Genomic DNA, 23,550 nt, shown 5'->3' with positions numbered 1-23,550 from the left:
TTAAAAGCTGGTTCTGTTAGTGTAAAACATATCAGAAAAGTACACAAACAAAAAAAAATATACATGTATAGAGCACAATGACTTATCAAATACCTTGTACTTACCACTTTATCAAGAAAGAAGACATGACCAGCATCAGGGGCACCCTGTATCATGTCCCCTCCCTATCACTACCCTTGCTGTCCCTCCCAAAGTAATCACTATCCTTTTTTGTGCAACAGAGTCTCACTCTGTTGCCCGGGCTAGAGTGCCGTGGCATCAGCCTAGCTCGCAGCAACCTCAAACTCCTGGGCTCAAGCAATCCTTCTGCCCCAGCCTCCCGAGTAGCTAGGACTACAGGCACCTGCCACCACACCTTGTAATCACTATCCTTTTAAACCAATTATTTCCTTGCTTTTCATTATAATTTTACTACCTACGAAGGCACCTAAGAACTTTAGAGTCATTTTACCTATTTTTTTAACCTCAGATGTTAATACAGTATGTACTAGATGTGTTTTTTTAGCTATTCACATATCTTCCTTTGTTAAATGTGTGTTCAAATCTTAACCAAGTTACTTGTCTTTGAAAAGACCAGTTTAAAAAACCAATAAACTTCTAGCTACACTGATCAAGGCAAAAAAAGAAACAACTCGGCCGGGCGCGGTGGCTCACGCCTGTAATCCTAGCTCTTGGGAAGCCGAGGCGGGCGGATTGCTCAAGGTCAGGAGTTCAAAACCAGCCTGGGCAAGAGTGAGACCCCGTCTCTACTATAAATAGAAAGAAATTAATTGGCCAACTGATATATATATATAAAAAATTAGCCGGGCATGGTGGCTCATGCCTGTAGTCCCAGCTACTCGGGAGGCTGAGGCAGAAGGATCGCTCAAGCCCAGGAGTTTGAGGTTGCTGTGAGCTAGGCTGACGCCATGGCACTCACTCTAGCCTGGACAACAAAGCGAGACTCTGTCTCAAAAAAAAAAAAAAAAAAAAAAGAAACAACTCAAATTATCAGTATTAGCAATTAAACAAGGGGCATAAATTCAAATCTTACAGATATTAAAAGAATAAAGAAACATTATGAACAACTTTATGTCAATTAATTTGACAACCTACTTTACAAAAAATAACTAAACCAGCTAAGTGGGCAGGAATATTCCAAAATAAACACTTGGGGAAATTTCTTACCTTTCAAAACCCTTCAAAACTGTTCTTAGACCCATGTGAAACCCTAAAACCCTGAGAGGACTACATATCAATTTAGCTTCCCCAAAAACCTTTAAGTGCCTATCATGTGGGCTGTAACACTAAAAATTCAAATTAAAGATATGACCTTTTCTAACAGTTATGCAATCTTCATTTGTCTTAGTGACTCCTGGAAAAACAGACGTGAATAAGAGACAACACTAGATTTATTAAAGATTATGCTACCATTTATTGGAAAAGGAAAAAACAGCAAATAACAATAATTGTGATGGAGGAGGGGGAAACAGCTTAGCAACATTCTCTTTGAAATAAGTTAGTAAAAAGAAAACAAGATTTATTATATGAAATAGATTCTCAAGGTAGGAAAAGTAGTACTCAAGAATATATTTCTGGATATAAAAATTTAGTTATACAATGAGTGGCATTCAAAATTACTTACGAGTATCTACACAATTACAAAAAACTGATTTATGTTTTAGCAAAGTATTTTAAAAGCTCATCATATTAAAACAGGCACAATGTTCTGAAGGCATAGAAATTCACCATGGGCTTTTGAACATCTTCACTCCCAACTTCACAATCAGAATTTACAAAAGCAGCAAAAGATCAGACTTCAGAGGGTTATTTTTTTTTTCCTTTCCTTATTTAAGGCTGCTAAGTCAAGCAAACATTGAAAAAGGCAAAATAAACACTGTTCACAGCAGAAAGATCACAAAATTGAATGTAAACTATAGCTCTCCTTTAGGGGATTACACAAATACAAGGCTCATTTGTATTAAGAACAAGGCTCATTACCTGCTGTAGTACAGATACTCAACAGGCAGAGAGCAAATTTACCCAGACACCAGCCTCAATTTGACCTTTAGATGCTTCACAAGGATGTTATGTCCAGGTAGCCAGCCCTTTTATACTAGAGACCATTTGTCTTCCCTTTTTAAATAGCTGTTTATTACACCTAGTGACGTTACTTTGTTGTGAATATATGCATCACTATTGTTTGTTATGATGCTGTGAACTGACCTTTCATTTTAAACAGCAAAGTCTGTCCTGCCTAGTGGACTCACTCTTCCCTAGTTTCAGACCATCCTGCACACAGAAAATCATAAGCCCCGTATCAGTTTGTCAGCTCCTGCTAAAAAAGGATGTAATTTTTTGTCAATTTACATTAACAAAGGCTTTGCTGTTCCCCATTTGCTTCACTGCAACAAAAATCTGATAAATCAAGGGTAAAGCGTAAGCATCAAGGACTTCAGAGTGTCACCTATGCTTTTATTGGAGAACTGGAAACAACCAAAGTGCAACCAAATACCCTATTCTTGAGTGAACTGAAATCAAACTTCACCGTACTTTCTTCTTTACTAAAAACACAGAAGATCTCAGAATTTCATAAAATTGTTAATTAGAAGGTACTTTAAAGTCACATAATTTGACCTCCGAACCAACTTTTTAAATAAAAATTTAGATTTCTGGTTTTTATATCTTACCAAGAGTTACAATGACGTACATAAAATCTGTATTTAATTTCAGCTAAAGGCGTCTACTAACTTTTTTAAAAATGCTATCTGCAAATAAACTACTGCAAATCTTAAACTTAACAAAAAAAAAAAAAACTTGGATTTGTTTAAACTAAAAAAAAAAAAAAACTACGCCAAAAATCTAGCAAATGGCTTCGCAGATCTTTAAACACTGAGGTTGGATTTTTTGTTTGTTTTTTGCTGAAAATGAGGTTTCGGAATAGGTTGTGAATTTTAAAGTATTTGATAATCCTGCAGCTGACTCTAGTCAGGGAAGAGAAGACAGGGAGAGTCTGGCGTGGGCTGGCCCACAGAAAAGGAAAGCCACAGCCACAGGGCTGAGCTTCGATTTTTGTACTCATTCCGGCAAATCTCGTCACTTGTGCTGCAGCACCTGTCACTTTCATGAGGCTATCGAAAGCAGACGCCAATCCAGCATTTGCCACACCTTTGAAGGCATGGTCTCTTGTTATCTATCCTAATGGAGGTATCACAAAGCGACCTTATTGACAATGCGTTTCATGATTGTATTTCCTGCTCCCTGAAGATACAGTGATTATGGTGGGAGGGAGGTAGCACACTCAGGCAGATAATCCACAAAGTCACCTTAGGAGGGTGATGGACAGATGTTCCAGCGCTGGAGATAACCAGCCCAGTGAAAACCCTAAACTGGGGAATAGTGTTCGGCGCTTCCCGGAAATAAGGAGACAAGACGGCTGGAGCTGCGGTCTGAGCAGCAGCCACACGGAGGAGCCTGAGAACTAAAAGCTCCAGCTGAGCACATGCTGCAAACGGGAAGCCTTTCTGATTTGAGACGGGAGACAGAGTTAGCACGCAACCCGCCTGACGCCCAGTGAGAGTCTCGAGGGCCTCGAAGAAGGGGAGAGGGGCAGGAAGCCACCTCTGCTGGTCCAGAGGGCGGTGCTCCCCCCAATAAAGCACTCAAAGAGCCAACAGCTGGGGGCAGAGGGCACGCGGGAACTGCTTCCTCATGTCCCTGGCTGAGTGCCACGTCCCCACCTCCAAAGGAGTCGCTCAGTGGTCCCTTCACTCCTACAACGCAGTGACGCCTCCTTCACCCAGCAGTGGACAGCTAGGATGGAAGGCGGGTGGCCAGGAGACGGACCACCGCCAGCCACAATCTGGAAGCCTAATTCTCTACTCCTGTCTCACCCACTAGCTTTGCTTTTTAACCAGTGCTGTTGCTTGGTAACAGGTTTTAGCAGTTTTGAAATGGATTTCTTCCTCCCACTGTCTAGACAAAAGCAAGCAGGGAAATGACCAAAGGATAAGGCGACAGAAGGAAACATTCAGAACTCTGGAAACTGCTGGAAGACAGGAAACCCGATGAGTGTCATGACACGAGCTGTCTGAGCAAACTGGCCACAAAGCCCCCATCTCCCTGGCGCCATCTACTGGTGAGATCTGGGACGGGCCCCTGACCCTCTGGGAGGCTGGCTGATCTCAGCAATAATAACAGAGACAATGCCATTTGCCTGGCAGTCACTGTGAATACTAAATGAGATAAAACGTGGCAGTGTCTATAGTGCTGGATACATCGTACTAGACAAATATTTTTTAGATAAATTAATGGTCAGAGACGTTCATTCTGTCACCTTCCACGGTCATCAGTTATCTGGGGGATTAAATACTAACACTTGCTCTTTACTGAGACTTTGCTTATGCTGGCCCCAAGCTAAGCACTTGACACGTATCTCACTGGCAGCCTGCAGTGCTGCTGCAGGAATTGCCTCCACCACTTTCAAACAGAAGAGCAAACTGAGGAACCAGAGGTTAAGTAACTTGTTCAACATGCCACGATTAGCATGTGACTGAGCCAAAGCTCACACTCAGTCTCACTACCACTATGATATATGGCCCTGGGGGCACCTTAAAAGGCAACTCAGGCTTGTGTTCCCCAAAGTCAAGTCCAGCCATTACAAAGGGCAGGAGGGGCCAGCCCTCTAGGTGTCCTGCTGCAGGCTGTCGGAGCTCTTGGCATCCACCAGGCCTGCCTCACATCAGCTCCGAAGAGAAGGAACCACGGGTACTCCTGGCACCAGAGCCCTTCTGACATCTCAACTGTTTCCAAGAGGCACCTGGGACATGAAGAAGCCCCACAGAAGCCAGAGGGTGGCATATAATTTCCCACCCTGGCTGTTGAGGACCTCAGTTATGGACCCTGAGTTATGGACCTCAGCATATGACAGGATGCTCCCAACAGCCTAGAAAGGGCCTGGGGAAGACTAGCTCCTCCCTCCAGCCCCGTCAGGCCTGTTCACACCTCCCCAGCTCCCAGAAGAAAAGGCCAGAGTTCTTGGCTGCGGCAGGATAAAGAAGTTCAGCAGTTAGCCACAAGCTAGGAGACAACCAGTGGCCACTGCCTTTGGTTTGGACGGGCCAGAGCAGGAGCCCAAGCGAACCAGTTGGCCTGGGATAAAGAGCAGAAAGGCAAATCCAAATGGACCTCATTTACGGGGTGACTGCAGAGGACCTAGAGTGCCAGGAACCCTGGCTAACAAAAGACACTGATGATTAGGCAGCAAAGAGAAGCTGAGAGGGAACACAAGGGAACAATGAACATCCTACAGACCCCAGGAGGAAGCTTCCAGAAAGGGAGATGAGCAGGCAGGGCCAGGTACGAGGTGACACATGTGACTTGACATAAAGAGACAGGAACTAGAAAAGGCACAGGCTTGGCTGGTGAAAAGTTACAGGTGGTACAGCCAGAGAGGAAACACCGGGTCACGAAGGAGACTGAGGCTGGTGCACCCGGGCTCTGGGCCCGACGCTGCCACGCCTGTGCTGTGGGTGGATCTGAAAACCAATATGAGCTTCGATTTCCCTGACTGCTCGGTGGGGTGCCAATCCCTGCTCCGTCACAAGGCTCTCACGAGGACCAGATAAGACCAGGGACACAAAAGCACTCTGTATGTGGTTAGGCGCGTGAGGCTGCAACATGACCACGTGCCATCCACGGGGTCCTCCGCAGTGCCTGGAGCACAGGCTGAAGTGCAAATGCTGGGGCTATCTAAGGTCACTGGGCAGGCGTGCCGACTTCCTGTTGGGCCTACAGTGGGGATCTGTCTTCCCATCCACTCTGCCCTGGCCCCCGCTCCAGAGGAGAAGGGAAAATAAGATCAGTTCAAAAGCAAGCATTTATAAACGATGAAGAAAAAACGTACAGCTAAGAGCAGCAAGTTTTCTCACCTCCTATTTGCTCGTCCAAAAGGAAATAGCAGTGTTTTCTGTTGCTGCTTTGCTCTCTCCACCTAGTGCCAAGGTGTCCTAAGTAAAGACATGTAGGGAGAGGTGGAGGGAGGAGATGGAAAGAAAAACCCAAGAGAAAAAGAGTCTGCATGGAATGTTAGAAAATGCATTCGACAGTGAGGCGTAGAATCAGAACAGCGAGGGTGCCTGGGTTCAGATTAAGAAACAACATACACCACCAAAAAGTGCCTATCTTCTACTTCCCTCCACGGCCAGGCTCCCCACGGGCTTGTGTGAGGCAGGATCACTTGTTCTCAGATGCCAGAGCATGTCCACTCTATGTGGGGCAGTGGTGATGGTTTCCATGCTGAGGGACAAGTAGCAAAGCCCCTGTTGATCCCCAAATCCTGTCCCTTACTGTTGCACCCCTGCAATCTCTGATGGGGCTGCCTGTTGCCACCTGGGCATCACTGGCACACAGGGCTTATCTGCTGCTGCCTAACAGGTTTTTATTTGTGAGGGACGACATCCAAAGAGGTGCGTGAGGAAGATTCCAATCCATAAGCTACAGAACAGAACTCACTTCTCATACCGTGCTACAGACATTCAGGTTTGGAAACACGGTGTTCCTTCCAAAAGCAAGTCTCAAATGTTTGAATCGCAGGCAACACGTTGCTGCAAGATAAAAGGCACATGTCTGTAAGACAGAGGTTTAAAAGATATTTACAAAACCGTCCACCAGCTTCCATCCATAGTGCCTTCCAAAGCTTTGCAAAATCGGCCGTGTATCATGCAAGACACGTGACAAAACACTTCTTCACAGCATCCCTAGGAAGGAAAAAAACACAAAGATGAGTAGAACATACCGTCACCCCAAAGGCTCTCCTTTACGGTTTCCTTGGCACCCCGAGTAGCAGCTGCAGAGTGGAAAACTGCAGCTTCAACGTTTATTGGCAGTATGACCTAGGCAAGTTATTTGTCCTCTTTGAGTTGCAAATGCCTCACTTACCCTACAGATTGGTTGTAGGAATTAGTGCACTGCACAGAATAGGTATTTAATAAATGATAGCTAATCAGATGTAAAGGTAAGAAAGTACAGGCTGTTAGAAAATAAGAAATTAGGACTGCTGCATTTTAATATCAGCCATAATCACAGAACGCACTGAAAGTATTAAGTCAAATAGTCACGAGGACCTTTCTTCAGTCTAAGCAGGCAGCAGAACTTTTTAAGGGACACCTTTCAGGAGCTCCCTAAGACAGAGATCTCTCTATGGGAACCAAGCGCTTATTAACATGCTGTACCAGCCCCATCACAGGCATTTCCTCCTTGGAATCCAGTATAAAGAGTGCAAGGAAAGAGTGGGTGCTCAGCAAATTACTGTTCTGCCCCAGCAAGCATACCCATTTCCAGCACCACACCTCGCTGTGCAACGTGGCACTAGGCTTCTCACGCCCAGCTCTGTTCCTTCCGTGTTCTCGACTGCACTTGCACTAAGGAAACTGAGAATCACACAAGGGAGGGAGCGGCGAACAACCCATTTACACGAGCAGGCACTGCATTTTAATTCCAAGGTGATTGCAGGGCAGCACTTCTTGAGATATGCTCCGCGCTATAGTCCTAAGAGGTGCTGTGCACAACAAGGGTTTTATGGGCACAGGAGTCCCAGTCGTGGCTGCTCACAATACACACAGCTCATTAAAGGATCTGGAAAGCCAGGCAAACACCAACCTGCCTGATGTTGCTTAACTTTTTTTCCCAAACTTACTTGATCAGAGAACGCTCTTCTGTTTCTATGGAACACTGTGGGAAAAGCTATTCTAGGGGAAGTTACAAATAGAAGGGCAGGATCTAACTTTGTGATTCCCTCCCTACCTCAGGAAATTTCTATCTGCTTGGCACATGAAAACTCAAATAGAATTCCACTGTCCTACCAATCACTTAACATACATGTATAAAACATGCATGTTTGTTTGTATGTATGTATTTTATACATGGCAATCCAGATCAAGCCTGCAGCCCTGAAGAATGACACCACACAAGCTTTACGGCTAAGACCTGTGCAACTGCACAGGGCCCCATGCTTAAAGGGTCTGCACCGAGTTTAATGCTTTGATGTCACCACCTGGAAATCCTTAAGATCGCTTTTTAAAAAGATGCCCACATTTTCATTTTGCACTAGGCCTCACAAATTATGTAGCCGGTTCAGGCACCAAGATATATTCAAATGTTGGCAGGTTGATCAATATCTCATTGGATGCTCAGCTATGATGGGCTCTGGCTCACTTCATATAAAAACCTAGCTCCCTAGGACATCCCTGCCCATAATCTTCTCAGACAAGCCACCACTCCCCAAAACTGGCCAGGTCTGCATGGAGTATTTCATAACTGTTACCCTCCTAGAACCTATCCACAAAGCCACCCAGCTGCCTTGACTTGTTGGGCTTGTTGACGTCTCATCTAATCAGTCCTCAGCACTTTCAAATCACTCTCAGCAACAGACTTGGAATGCAAAAGACGGGGGATTGCTCTTCCTGCCTTCCAGGTCAGGCATCATTTTTCATTTCCTCAATGCAGTTAAGGAAAAGCCTTTTTTTTTAGTTAACAGATAATGATAAAGAAGGATGGAAGCTAAATAGTTGCATTAGAACAGAGTCAGAGGCAAAGATCACATGGCTGATTTTGAGAGGCCGCCAATGAAAAAGTATTAGAACTGCAGAGTTCGAATGAGGCCTCTATCCAACCCAGTATAGTAATCAATGCCTCAGCCCAGGCCAGAGGGGTCAAGAGGGTTGTCCAAGGTCACGCTGCTAGTAAGGAAGCCCTGGTCCTGATTACTTTCCCTTTATAAACTCTTTAGAAACGTTCCCATCAGTGGGCTACTACAAGAAAACAAGCACAAACTGAGATCCCTCCATCTCTTGCTCAGTGATATTCAAGTGATAGTCACCCTAAGAAAAAAAAAAAAACCTACTCAAAGCTCCAGGTTAAAAGATAATGTGCAGGCCGGGCGCAGTGGCTCACGCCTGTAATCCTAGCTCTCTGGGAGGCCGAGGCGGGCGGATTGCTCGAGGTCAGGAGTTCGAAACCAGCCTGAGCAAGAGCGAGACCCCCGTCTCTACTATAAATAGAAAGAAATTAATTAGCCAACTGATATATATAAAAAATTAGCCGGGCATGGTGGCGAATGCCTGTAGTCCCAGCTACTCGGGAGGCTGAGGCAGGAGGATCGCTGGAGCCCAGGAGTTTGAGGTTGCTGTGAGCTAGGCTGACGCCACGGCACTCACTCTAGCCTGGACAACAAAGCGAGACTCTGTCTCAAAAAAAAAAAAAAAAAAAAAAGATAATGTGCATAAATGCACTATGTATCAGAGTGAAATGTTCAACACTATCGGGAATTAGTGGACCTGGGTCAACACCCACCATTAGTTGTATAATATGGGTGGGTAGAGGGGTGACCTTTAGCTTATTCATCTATAAAACAGATGTACGTTTGCCTATTTGACTCAAGAGATTTTAGTAAAGATAAATAAAATAGCATGTACTCTCCGAAAGCACACTTTAAATTAAAAGGCCTTATGCGAACATAGCATCGTCCTCAAATGACAGAAATTGTACTTCTAAATACACAGTTAGTCTTACCTTGCATACGGTATGAAGGAGAGGCTATACCTACAATGAAAAACAAACAAAAGATCAAACCAAATGAAGGAAGTAGAAGATTACACAGTGGGATGGGCTTCTGAGCTGTAGGAACCTCTGCAACGATTTATCCAGACCCTCTCCCCTCCTCCGCCTGGGGCATGCGCATGGACACACAAAGGCCCACTTGTACACTGTGCCACGTGTACAGCCATGGAGAGAAACCCTGTGACTTCGGCCTCACTGGGGTACTGCTCTAACCAAATGAGCAAGAAGCAATCACCTAAAATAGGCACATTCCAGATATCCAGATAGCATAGGAACCCTCTTCGAAAAAATGCCAAGTAAAATCTCAATAGTTAACTCTTAACATTTTATAGATCCTCGACAGAATTTAACTTCTACCCAATTAGGATAAATTCTCTATTCTACTCCTGTTAATATTTTAAAGAACACAGAACAAAAAAGGGGAGGCACACTATCAATGCATGTAAATTCTCCATGCATGTAAATTCTATGCATGTAAATTCTACAAAGATACAATTCTTCAAGGAACCTCGGGAGGCTGAGACAAGAGGATCTCTTGAGCTCAGGAGTTCGAGACAAACCTGGGCAATACAGCAAGACCCCTTTCTCCTCTACTCCTCTCCCCACCTCCTGAAGGTGGCTCAATTCTCTAGAGTTTATTGCTACACATTTGATTGCACCTTGTTTTCACTATTATAAATAAGGCTGAGATAACATATTTTATATAAAAAAATAAAAGAATCCATGCCCAAAGTATCTTGGTAAATCACAGTTGCCTAAAAGGCAACCAAGCAGGGAATAAGCTCCATAACTCTAAAAAACAGGTACTTTGTGTCAGGCAGGTTGTAAGTTGGTTGGCCCTACAAAAAGCAGACGCAGTCAGAATACGTCGGCGTTGAAGGGAATACTGCTATTCATCTGAGCCCATCTGAATGCCAAACCTTTGAAACAGACTTTAAAATAAGTCTATAAGCAAAGAAAAGCATGTGTATGTCGGTACCAATTTCTGCCCCTAGAGGAAAATCAAAATATAAACATAAGCCACCAAATCAGGCCTGTTTAGGACCTATGGCCAAAATGTGCATGTCATATTAAAACCACACCACCATCCTTCTCTGCATCTTATCATGTACAGAAGTTCATTTACTTGTGAACAAACAGTCAATTCCAAAAGGCATTTTCAAAATATATTTATTCAAAAGTCCAAAGTTACTAAAAGGAGGGGTGGGGGTTAAGCTTACAGTCTTAAGATTCATCACCAAATAAGAGTTCATTGATCCTTGGGCGCTTTAAAACGTCCACAGTCCTCTTTTCTTTGCATTATAGCAAACATGTTTTTCTAAAATAGATCAGCCACACCCATACTGAAGCTGCTCTAGCAGACACTGTCCCTTGATAAACGCTAAGAAATGTCTCCGGAGCTGCAGATTCCATGCCTGCCCCCACCCCTCTGTATGGCACCAAACCTTGATGTTGTACAGGTTTGAAAAGGCCCCCTGGTTTTGGAAAATAACGTCTCCAGTAGCCCTTTAACTGTGCTTGGCTCTCGAGTTATACTTTCCTAGTCTTCACTTGAATTACCAAAAGCCAACAGGCCTCCACCCCAGTGCACATGCTGATGCTACAGCCCACAGCCACACGGTTTTCCTTTTTGTCAGTGACTGTTCCCCATCTCCTACTGACAATTCACTCTTTGTCCTTCTGTTAAATGATTCATTCCATCACAAATGTAATGCTCTTTATTTTTCTTACCACTTTCCTATTTCGTTAGCATCTACTTGACTCACAAGCCTCTTTTTATCAGCCCTCATAATACTTTCATTGTCTTTGCACTTACTGACATGAGTGGTTTAAATAACGTTTGCAACATCTCAAAATCAACCATGAGCCCAGCAAAAATGCTGCAGCAGGCAAACAAGCAGCCTCCCGTGGCCACTCAAGACCCCTAATGCCATCTGTTGGCAGTGGGCCGCATCGATGGGCTTTTGCTCTGGAGCCTGACCTCACGTGCATCACTGAGAACTCTTTTAAAGAGCGTCTATGTTTTCCTAATCCTCCTGCCCACAACATGTGGGTTTTATCTCCTTCAGCTGCATCAGTCACAGGGCTATGTAGGAGGGGACTGTATAAAAGGTTACCTACCACGTCAATGCCAAAGACTGCAAAATGCAGAAGATGAGTGCAAGTCCCTTGTTATGCCACTGAAAGAAAAATGATATGGTCACAGGAGAGTGTGTGACAGGGGCACAAGCCAAAAAGGTTAAGAAAAATTAAAATACACACTTACCCAGAAGGCAGAACACAGGGTAAGTGCAAAACACAACTAGAGGAAGAAAGGAAACAGTATTTAATTAATACAATGACAACATAGCAACAACAACAACAACAACAAAAAACTGTAAGACTTATTCTTGACAAGCTCACAACGGTACTTATGAGGCTGCAGATGCAGTTCTCACAGCAACCAGATGCATCCATCCTTCATTTTAAAGCATTTAACCCACCTGAGCACCCATGTTTGGCAGAAAAGTTAAAATCCCCATGAAATCAAATTGGCCAATAAATATTCATGTAGAGTAAAAAGAGAAAGATGCTCTTCTACTTTCAGGTGTTCCCAGAATTTCTGCCCAGCAAACAGAATCCATTTCTAGCCCACCCATCTTGTCATTCAAACACACTAAAATAAGCTTAACACAAATCTCTATGTTTTAACTTCTGCCAGCGCTGGAATAGAAAGGGCATATAAGGACAAAGGTTAACATGAGATGTCGATCTCACAGTCAGCAAGCCGGTTATTTGTTTACATGTCACCTAACACTTCCCCTACGGCCTTTCTTAGAAAGTTCATTCTACAGGAGTCCTGGGCTGGCCAAGACCGGCTGGTGCTCGAGCGGTCAGCCATGCCTTTCCTTCTATGACACTCCCTGCTCAGGAAGTAGGTCCTAAGTATTTCCTCTAAGCCCAGCATCGTGCTCGATGCTCTGAAAGGGCACAAAACAAATAGCGAATGTGACCATGACTTTATAGAACTTACCTATCTGAACAAATGAGATGTACACAAATGAAACTAAAAATAAAAGTATGCTTGATCAAGTTCCAAGAGCTGCAGTACTGATCATTGTAACAGCAGTCCAGAAACCGTGGTCTGGAATGATTTCCACGGCCACATGGAAGAGAATGGGCCAAAAATGAGAGGCATCCCAGGCAGACAGGACAGGAAGCTCTAACAAAACTGAAGGCACTGTTGTCAGAGCAAGGGACAAGGATGACAGACCATAAGGAGGCTGCTCCCACTTCATGAAGACTGATGAAAAAACAAGTAACATGATCCAAAGTCAGATAATGATAAGGAAAAAAAGGGCCCATCCTGGAAGACTGGACACCCACTCTAGAGAATGAGCCCTGTGTTTCTGGGTTATTCCCTCCAAGCTCTGCCTGTGGGTGGCTTCAGCTGTCACCGGGAAGGTGTCCCAGCTCTCCTACCACCACCATGCCGGTTGGGCTCATTTGACAAGCAGCGCCCTCTAGGGGTGCTTCATAGAACTGGCAGCACCTGGACACCAACTGAAACAGGCGGAGGAGCAGGAGGGAATCGTGGTATTACTACCTACTACCCGTAGATGAAGAACGCTCCCTTCTGCCACGAGGTCACAGGAATTGGGGAATAAGGCAAGATGAAAGAAAAAAGGAAAGAAGACCTTAGGTTTAAAAGGGGAAAAACTCAGGCCAGGCGCACGGTGGCTCACGCCTGTAATCCTAGCACTCTGGGAGGCCGAGGCAGACAGATTGCTCGAGGTCAGGAGTTGGAAACCAGCCTGAGCAAGAGCGAGACCCCGTCTCTACTATAAAATTAGAAAGAAATTAATTGGCCACCTAATATATAGAAAAAAATTAGCCAGGCATGGTGGCGCGTGCCTGTAGTCCCAGCTAATCGGGAGGCTGAGGCAGGAGGATTGCTTGAGCCCAGGAGTTTGAGGTTGCTATGAGCTAGGCTGACACCACGGCACTCACTCTAGGCTGGGCCACAAAGCAAGACTCTGTCTCAAAAAAAATAAAAAAATAAAAATAAATAAAAGGGAAAAAACTCTATACAACAGAAATGAAAACTCTCACTTGAAAAGCCCCGCTACAAAGCAGAACTTACCAGCACCATGATAGTTGCAATCAGACGCGTTGGCTCAAACATTCGCTTCAGCTGTTTCACTGGCCCCATGAGGAAGATGGTACTAAGAGGCAAACACACATGCGAACCGTCAGACCAGACCAGAACCACACGAGGCACGTTCAGTCCGCCCCAAGATTTCCTGTGGCAATAAACTGTAATAGTAGCTAACATTTGAAAAGCTGTTACTCTATGGCAGGCACTGTGCCTAAGGGCCTTTTCTGCATTACTTTTGTTTAATCTATCAACAACCTAAGGAATAGGAACAATTACACTGAAGCCCAGAGGGTAACTTACCCAGTGCCACCCAACTAGTAAATGAGAGACCGAGGCTGAAAGTCAGGGGGTCCTCAAACTTTTTAAACAGGGGGCCAGTTCACTGTCCCTCAGACCGTTGGAGGGTATCGTTTAAAAAAAAACTATGAACAAATTCCTATGCACACTGCACATATCTTATTTTGAAGTTAAAAAATAAATGGGCAAAAACACCTGCATGTGGCCCGTGGGCCGTAGTTTGAGGACGCCTGCTGTAAATGCATGCGGGTCTGACTCTAGAATCCTATTCATACCACCAGGTTATATGGCCCCAATCTCTAGAAGATGCTACCTGGTCTCCTTGACAATCTACCCATGAAACAAACCAAAAAGGATCAGGTAATTAAAAAAACAATAATAAACCATACCTTACAGGCTTAGGTTGGTTATGCTAAAAAGTAGAGCATTTCTTTTTCTTTCATAATTTCCAAGGAATAATTCTAATGATAATATCATCTGTTATCTGTTGAATGTTTGCTAAATGCCAGATATTACATATATTACCTTGTTTCAGCCCCTCAACAACACTGAGTTATATATTAAATTTATTTTAGAGATGAGAAAATGAAACTCAGAAAGGTTAATTGACTTATCCAAGATCACACAGATAGGAACTCAAAGAGCTGACTCACTTCAAACTCACGTCTACCGCATTCCAAAACGCCAAAAAACATCCCCATCATGAATTCTGTGTGAACGAACCAGAGAGGTGTCCAGGGAGAGTAATCACAAAGGAAGCAGACCATTATCACGCCTTGCACACCAAGCGCAAGGGCCAGCTTTACGTCATGTTTCCTGAGTCCTGAAGAAAATGCCCACGTGGTGTCATTCCAGTGATAGCTCCTCAGTTATAGCTAGTGTTTAATACACGTCAACCAGCAGACGTTAGCTACTGAGTATTCAACAAAGACAAGAATTTTAAAAAGTAAGTCTTCTTACTTCTTACTTAAAAAGTCAGTCTTCTCTTAGAAGCGCCATGAAGTTACAACTTTGAATTCAAGGCTGCACTCTCAGCTCAAGTGGCCCAGTAAGGGTGCACCTACCTCTTTAGTCTATACCAAGTAAGAAGCAACAGCCAAGGCTGGTCTTAAAAATGAAACACAGCATAGATATAAAATATAAGAGATTACAGGGAAATCCGCAAACTCCTAAACACACCCTGGAAATAACAATTTGCTCCCTTTATTGTCTCCCTACACAGTGCCTTAAAGAGTCCATCCTCTTAGGATTTGCTAAATAGCTCTTGTGGATTAAGCATTATACCCATAGATTTATGCCCAGTCTAGACTGTACATTATAACCTACACTGTCTGCCCAAAGACAAATTCCACAAAAGTCAGTACTTGAGAAAGCTTCAGAAGCAACATTAAACATCTCTGAGGGGCAGCATTTTACTGTCATATGCACTGATTATAAATCAAGCTTTAAGAAAGTGCCAAGAGTCACGCACTCAACCACTTTTCATTAACATTTCCGGCCACAGAGCTAGGTTTGGGGACAACTGGGGACAAGTAAGACACAGGCACAGCCCTTGTCAATGGCTTACGGACGTGTAACGGTCAGTGTAACAAAATGCTACCTGTGCCATCACTTAAGTATAGATGGGCTATAGAGAACCCAAAGGAAGAGACCATCGATTCTGGGGAGGAAGACGAAATTAGGAAGAAGAGTGTCATAGAAGAGGTGACTTCTGAGCTAGGTCTTGACAAAGGAGCAAGTATCAAACCAAGGAAGGTACAGATAGGGCAGCACTCTTGGCAGAGAAAACAGCCTGAACAAAAGCACAAAGACACTCGGAAAAAGCAAGAAGCTCAGTCCGGGCTGGAGGGGCACTGGCTGGGGAGCCAGAGCTCACAGGGCCTTGCTTGTACGCATGCTCAGGCGTCTGGACTCCACACGCGGAGAGGGAACAGGGGCCACTCAAGGAGGTTATGCAGCTATGAGCAAATGGCTCCACAACTCGGTGGAAAATGGCCTGGAGAGGGGCAGTGAAGGAGGCAGAGGGACCCAGCAGGCGCTTCCTGTTCAGGTGGGAAATGATGCAGGCCAAAGATTAAGACCAGCTCAGACAGCACCTTATCTAGGAAGCCCCCCATCCCCAACTCGTGCGCCAGCTCGGGTCGGCTGTCCCTCCCTGAGCATCTCTCTTTCCATGTCCTGTTGTGTCATCAATTTGATTCCATGATGGCTGCCTGCCTGGCTGACCAGTGAGCTCCACGGCAGCCGGGACCAAACTGTACTTATCTCTGTGTCATCACAGCCCAGCGCGGCGTATGATCGATGCTTACCCACTGGGCTTGTAAGTCAGTCAGTGAGGGACAAACAGCCATGGGGACAAAGAAAGAGCCAGGTATGCCAGGTCTACACCAAGCCTTGGTGAGTAATCACGGGGTAGGGGGAGGCAAGATGACCGAGTTCAGGTTCCTACGGGCCATTCAGGAAGAGGCTCCCAGCTACGCAGACTGACTGCAGCTGTCGGCCGGGGTGTCCGTGCACCCGCAGCGTGCGGAACGGGCTGCCCATTTCTGGGAAGCGCTCCATCAGACGCCCTGCCCGCACGAGCTGCTATTCAGGTCTGGGATGGTCTGACAGGATATAAAAACCGGTTTCACCCAGGGCCACTGGCAAGGTAAGCCCTTTAAAAACCACCAACTCAGTCTCTGGCAGCAACAAGACTACAAGCAATGGGGAGGACTGTGTCACGAACCTCAGAGGCAGCTTTCAACTGCTCTATGTCGCAGTTCCCTCATGCAAGAAATCACAATGGCAATATATTTCCTGCTTTCTCCCAGGTGTTTCAAAGATAAACTACGATATACAATGTTTCAAAATAATAGCATGTGATTGTGATATATTCTAACTACCTCTTTTCTCTCCAAATCCTCAAAACTACTGGAGCATCCTCCTTCAACTCCCTCAAGCACAAGCCACATCCATTTCCCCATCTAACGACAGGCTAAGGTTGGATTAAAGAAAAAAAAAAAGGTTACCTCCCAATTGATGCGATGTTACCAAGGGTGTAAAACACTGCAAAGAGTGGTAGTCCCTTCCTGGGCACCCATAGCAGAAGAGTCCCCTGGAATTTAAAGCACAGGGAGTTTGCGTGTGAACAACCCCTCCTACCCAGCCTCACAACCAGGGGCTCACAGAGGAAGCCCAGAGAAGCCAGTCTCCCTCCCTTATTTCCCACTTCTCTCACCCATGCATTCTACTGCAGAACAAAAGGGAAAAGGACATGCTAGCTTCGGCAGCACGTATACTAAAATTGGAACGATACAGAGAAGATTAGCATGGCCCCTGTACAAGGATGACATGCAAATTCTTGAAGCATTCCATATTTTAAAAAAATAAAAGAAATACAAAAAAATAAAAAAAGGAGAAAGGAGGCAGATGAAAGGGGGAAATATACTGAAGGAGCACAGGGAGAAAAAAGAGAGGAGGGAGGGAAATCTTACCAGGAGTGAGCAGAGAATTCCTATAGCAAAACACGCAGCGAAGCCTTTTATTCTGGTACCCCAGCTTAATGAAGATGCCTCAACAACCTGAAATTATTAAAAAAAAAAAATTACATATATGTACATACATATTTAACAAAAACAATGAAAGCACACAATTCAATTTGGAAATAGTGTTAATCTGTACTGGGGAAGGCAAGGGACATGGAATCCTATACTCGCAGCTACAGAGAGTCATGGAATGCAACTCCTATTAGGGCTGCAAGCTCTTACCCAGACAGAATCTCCTCTCCAGGGGCTGTTAGCTTACTGTGGCTCCGGCCTTCAGAGGTGGAGACTCCCTGCCTCAGGCTCAACCCATTTCCCAAACAGGAAGGCAAGACCGCAGGCTCTAAGCAGCCCAAAGTCTTCCCACAGCCCAAGCAGGATGAGGACCACAACTGGAAAGCCATGAGCTCCGCCAGGCAGGGGCCCATAAAATAGGGAAAAGACGAGGGATGGCACGCAGGCGGCTGGTCCGCTGGGCATTCTCTCCTACATCGCCCAGCCGGCTGCAGCAGGCGCTGCTCCTGCAGCACTTCCGGGACCTCAGAGGGCGAAGGCTCTCATCCGACCAGGACTCTCGTTCACAGTATGCATTCTCCATGCAGATGTTGGACTTACAGTGTGCTGGCATCAGCCAAGTCACCCGAGCGAGACAGATCCCAGTTAATTAATTGCTGCTCTGCTCATTCTGACTCTCTGCCATCATGATAAATCACTGCCCAGAGCAAAGCTCAGGGCAGGCCAAGACTTCCAGAAAAACTTTACTGAAACAGGAGAGCCCATGAGCAGCCCTCAGTGGTTCCTTTCCCACGTTAAAGGCGACAACCAAGTCTCTGCACCAGAGACCTTCCTAGTCTGTCCACTTGCTGCAAACCAGCACAGCTGCTCCAAGCTGGACACAGACAGCTGCCACTGAGAGACCAAAGCCACGGCAGGACAGCCAGGCCCATGTATGCCCCTGCAGGGCTCACCTTACATGGCCAGCACGGTCCCCCTCTGGCAATGTGGTCAAAGTTGCCTACCACATTTCCACTCCGCTGATGAGGAAAGTAAGTGGTGGCAGAGGGTGCACAGGTCACTAGACTGCCAACCCCCTCAGTCTTGACTGCCCCCAGCTCAGGGACTCATTTTCAACCCTGTCTCCAAAGTTCCTGTCAAACCAAAAGCTTGAAGAGGCTTCCCCAGGTGTGGCAGGTGCTGCCAGAATGGCTTAACCTTCACACAGGAGAAAGGTATTTAGGTCAGCTTAGCAAAAAAAGGTTCTCCTCCAACCCCTAAATATTCACACACATTGAAACTGGGCTCATGACACTGCAATAGCACGCCCCCCCACACACACACACACACACACACACACACACAGCATTTGCACAACATGTGGCAACACATGACCCTGCAGAGAAAGCACGCTTAGGCACTTAGGGAGGGTAACACGTAGCAGGCAGCACAGTGTTAGGACCTCACAGATGAGCCGTCAGGTTTCATGCTAAGGAAAATTCCTTCTCCTTATGGAGCCTGCGAGCTCCAAAACGAGCCGTGTGAAGATGCTCTGGTAACAGGCTCTACTGGGCCCAGACAACCTCGTTAGGCTACTTCTGACTAACCTGTTTAACCTCCCACCAAGGACAGGATAAAATAACAAGCTACCACTCTTCCTACTCATACAAGAATCAAAGAACTTATGTCGCCAGGTTGGAAAAAAGAACCAAGCTGCACGCAGGGAGAACAAGGTGGTAGCAGGACTGGACCTCAGCCTGAGCACTACTTGGTGTCAACAGGGATATTGGAAAAGGTTCAATCTTTTTTCCTTTTTTTTAAGGAGGATCACCATAAAGTTTAGGCATCAAATTTGAACTAGCCCTGTCATCTAGAGTGCTACATATTCTCTACAGGACAGTGAGATTCTAGTCCTTGTAAAAACCAAAATCAATGGCAATACGAAGTAGTTCCACCAAAAATATGATCCTGGTTTCTCCCTCCAGAAGGGAAAGTGACACTTCGGTTCTCTAAGTCCAGGGGTCCTCAAACTTTTTAAACAGGGGGCCAGTTCACTGTCCCTCAGACCGTTGGAGGGCCGGACTACAGTTTAAAAAATACTATGGACAAATTCCTATGCACACTGCACATATCTTATTTTGAAGTAAAAAAACAAACGGGCAAAAACACCCGAATGTGCCCCACGGGCCGTAGTTTGAGGACGCCTGTTAAGTCTCTCAAGCTGAATCCACCCAAACATTACCTTTATTTGCCAAAATCTTGGGGTGTGGGGATGGGGGAAATTTCACCACTGTGTTTTTTGGACTACATGTCTATGTTGCAAATTCTTCCACACACACACTTGGTCAGGGAAGGAGGAAGCTGTTGTTTCACTTCTATTTTAAGCAAAACACTTCTTTTTGGCCAATTTATGAAAACAAACTCAGTTTATATAAAAGATCTCTCTAAATTCATGGTTGCTGGAAGCTGTGCTAGTGCACTTTTTTTGGAAATTAGAGTAGCTAAAAGTACCTGGATAGAATGTGTAGGCAGTGTGCTCACAAGCAGTCTGACTGGCAGTTACTCACAAAGGTCCTTTGACTCTGGGACGTGGAGAAAAGGGGCTCTTGCCAAGAAGTAAAGCTAAGAATCCTTCAGGGAAACAGAGTTGGTAACGAGAAGAAGGTAAGAAAGGAACACTGCTTTATTTCTGCACTTTAAAATCAGGTACCAGTCATATCTTCCTCGTCCCTATAATCCTTTATAAAAAACGTAAAACCTATACTTTCAGAAAGAAGTCTACTAAGACTAAAGACTTAATTAAGGTGCATTTATGAAGATGGGTATTAATTAGAAAATTTATCATGAGGCTATGATTAGACACAGCCACGCAAATTTTATATAACTACCAAGCAGAGGTAGGAGAACCAGAACTAATCATACTTTTATGGTTTATATTAAAAGGATAAAAATGTTAAAGAGCACTCACTTCTGGTGACCTCCTAAAGAGATTTTTAAGGCCACCTCATCCAAACTTCACCACAGAATCCTCCAGCTTTGCCAGCCTCAAAACTATGAAAAACGTGACAATAAAATCAGTACCGATATTTTAAAGGAGGCCCTGACCTAATAAGTAAAATCTAAGCCAAAACAGCCCTGAAGATGAAATCAGTCAGCAACAAAATGCTTCCCAGGAATCCAAGACTCCGGAAGTGCCATACAATGATGCACATAAACAGAAATCCCACTCAGAAAGAGGAAACTGCCCCAAGTATTTTAGAACAAGAGAAGCACTTATTCTTTCAAAAATAGATTTAATATGTGCCTGAGCTTACAACACATGAAAGCCCATTCATTGTAAATAGTGAGCGCAGGCACTCACTATTTTAGGTAAAAACAAGCTCAGCATTTATGTTTTCAAACTTTGCTGCATCGTGCACTCTAGAAGGTCTGTCCACCCCACCATGATGATTTGCTAAATGTGTGATATCTGCGTCATCCCCCTGTCAACAGTAGAGAGACCCCCCAAGAGTCTTCAGGGAGAGAAAGTGTCTCCCCTTAAGCACCAACTGCTCATAAAAGCGAGTTGCCAGTCAATGGGGATAAAGTTTCAAATAACAATAAGGGTCAGCTACTTAAGTCAGACCTGTCTTAGGTTCAACTTGAGAGCTATAAAGACAACAAATTAGAAAGAACTCGCCAAGCTATTTGGAAATGTCAGAAAAAGTTAAACCTCAATTCCTGTAACATTGTATTCCTATAGTGTTACTCCAAGGTGAATATTCACAGAACAAGTTTTATATTCTGAGATTTCATGGAGGGGGTGGAGGTACCAGTATCATACAAAACAAAACACAGAATAAAATCAGCAATCACATGCTTCACATTTGGCAAAAAAAAAAAAAAAAAAACCAACAACAGCAACTACAAAATCAGCAACCACAAAAGTGGGTGAAAGCAGCTTGCTGAGAAAACAAGAAACACTAAATAAAGTGAGAAGGAAAACTCAGGTTTCCAGTTGAAAGAGGCCCTACCATCTTGTTCGACACCCCCATTTTACAAGCGGGGAAACAGGCTAAAGAAAACAACAACAAGAGAAAAGTTGTTCTGTCGACCAGAAAGGAAAACGAAAACAAGCGCTGAAAGCACCGCAAGCAGGCATACACAGGTGGTTCTAGAACAGGGCATGGGTGGCCAGGCTTCGGCTCTTGGTAAACACTTGTACTAGCACAAACGCGCAGCAGGCGGTCTCCCGAGGCGCTGGCGCAGTCTCCGTGCGGACACACACGCAGGGAAACGAGACGCGGCCCTGCTCCCCTGTGGCGGAGCCAGCTTCACAAGCCAAGGCGGCGTGCTCGGCCGGGTGGGAGTGTCACACGCTGCGGCCAAGCCGGGCGCGCGCTCGGCGCGGGGGAGCGCGGGGCTCGGCCACAGGCCCCGCGCGAGCCGGGAAGGCTGCGGGAGCGCCACCCCGGCCTGCACGCGCCCTCCCCGGCGGGGCTGCCGCCTGGCGCGGCGCTGAAGTGCTTTCCCGGGTCTGCAGGAATGGGCCGAGCGCCTGGAGGCCGGGCCTCGGGCTCGCAGACGCGCCGGCGCCGCCCTCTCTCGGTGGGGACCGGCGCAGGGCGGGAGGGCGGGAGGGCGCAGACGCCGGCGGCCCGTGCAAAGCGCCCGGGCCCTGCGCGGGGGTCCCCGCGACGCCGGGCAGGGGAGGCCGGCGCAGAGGCAGAGGCGCTTTCCAAGAAGTCCTGGAGGTCCCGCCGCACGCTCTGAGCCGCCACCGCGGGACGCCGCGCCAGGCCGGCCGGCGGGGGTCGGGCGGCGGGCGGGCACTCACCTCGGACAGCCCGCCGCGGTCCTCGGTGTCCTGCCCGCTCAGCACCTTCTTCAGCTTGTCCATCGCGGGCCTGCTCCCCACCGGGCCGCCTGTCGCGCTGGCTGAGGGCACGGCGCTTCCGGGTGCTCGCCCCCGCGGCCACGGCCCGGCCACCCCGGCGCGCCCCGCCCAGGTACCTGCCCACCTGGGCGGCGCCCTGCAGGCCCCGCGCCGCGCCCCGCCCCGGGCGCCCGGCTCGCCTCGCCGGGGGGCGGGGCAGCCCGCGCTGCGTTCCCGACCCGGACCCGGACCCGCCGCGCCCCGCCTCGCCGGGTCGGTCCACCGACGCCCAGCGCCCGTGTCGCGCGAGGAGCTGGAGAGACAAAGACGGCGAAGCCTGGAGCCCACGCGAACGTGGGCCGGGGTGAATGCACACTCTGATTGCGCTTAACGCTGTTGAAGATTTTTTTTTTTTTTTTAAATCACCAATGGCCAACTGGAATAAATTCAGTCTGTAACAAATTTTGTGAAAAAGTTTTGTGGACGTGTTAGAAAAAAACCAACAAAACTGGAAAGGCATCATCAAGGGGATGGCAAAAGGAATAAGAGGGGTTTTGTTTTGTTTTGTTTGGGTTTTTTTTTTTTGGATACAGCGTCTTATTCTGTCCTGGGGCTAGAGTACCATGGCATCACATAGCCCACTGCAACCTCAAACTCCTGGGCTCACGGTATCCTCCTGCCTCACCCTCTCAAGTAGCTGGGACTACAAGTGTGCACCGCCATGCCTGGCTAATTTTTCTTTCTTTCTTTCTTTCTTCCTTTCCTTCCTTTCTTCCTTCCTTCCTTCCTTCCTTCCTTCCTTCCTTCCTTCCTTCCTTCCTTCCTTCCTTCCTTCCTTCCTTCCTTCCTTCCTTCCTTCCTTTCTTTCTTTCTTTCTTTCTTTCTTTCTTTCTTTCTTTCTTTCTTTCTTTCTTTCTTTCTTTCTTTCTTTCTTTCTTTCTTTCTTTTCTTTCTTTCTTTCTTTCTTTCTTTCTTTCTTTCTTTCTTTCTTTCTTTCTTTCTTTCTTTCTTTCTTTCTTTCTCCTTCCTTCCTTCCTTCTTTCCTTTCCTTTCTTTCCTTTTCTTTCTTTCTTTCTTTTTTTTTTTTAGAGACAGAGTCTCATTCTTGCTCAGGCTGTCCTACAACTCCTGACCTCAAAGAATCT

General features: G+C 46.1%; 1 protein-coding gene and 1 non-coding gene across 2 annotated transcripts; one reads left to right on the top strand and one right to left on the bottom strand.

The window, feature by feature from the left end:
- Positions 1 to 1,390: 1,390 nt before the first annotated feature.
- SFT2D2 (SFT2 domain containing 2) lies at positions 1,391 to 22,525 on the bottom strand. Its single transcript, XM_012783887.2, has 8 exons — positions 22,367 to 22,525; positions 17,509 to 17,595; positions 17,044 to 17,129; positions 13,721 to 13,802; positions 11,864 to 11,899; positions 11,719 to 11,777; positions 9,550 to 9,579; positions 1,391 to 6,737 (listed from the first exon to the last, which is right to left on the bottom strand). Exons 1-8 carry the CDS (start codon positions 22,427 to 22,429, stop codon positions 6,698 to 6,700), a joined length of 483 nt encoding a protein of 160 aa, XP_012639341.1. The 5' UTR covers positions 22,430 to 22,525; the 3' UTR covers positions 1,391 to 6,697.
- LOC142869709 (U6 spliceosomal RNA) lies at positions 17,289 to 17,395 on the top strand. Its single transcript, XR_012918283.1, has one exon. It is a non-coding gene; the product is annotated as a U6 spliceosomal RNA (small nuclear RNA).
- Positions 22,526 to 23,550: the final 1,025 nt, after the last annotated feature.

Source organism: Microcebus murinus, chromosome 2 (genome assembly GCF_040939455.1).
Source record: "Microcebus murinus isolate Inina chromosome 2, M.murinus_Inina_mat1.0, whole genome shotgun sequence".
Classification (NCBI taxonomy): Eukaryota; Metazoa; Chordata; class Mammalia; order Primates; family Cheirogaleidae; genus Microcebus; species Microcebus murinus.
Note: the sequence above shows the minus strand (reverse complement) of the source record. Positions and strands in the feature narration are given on the sequence as shown.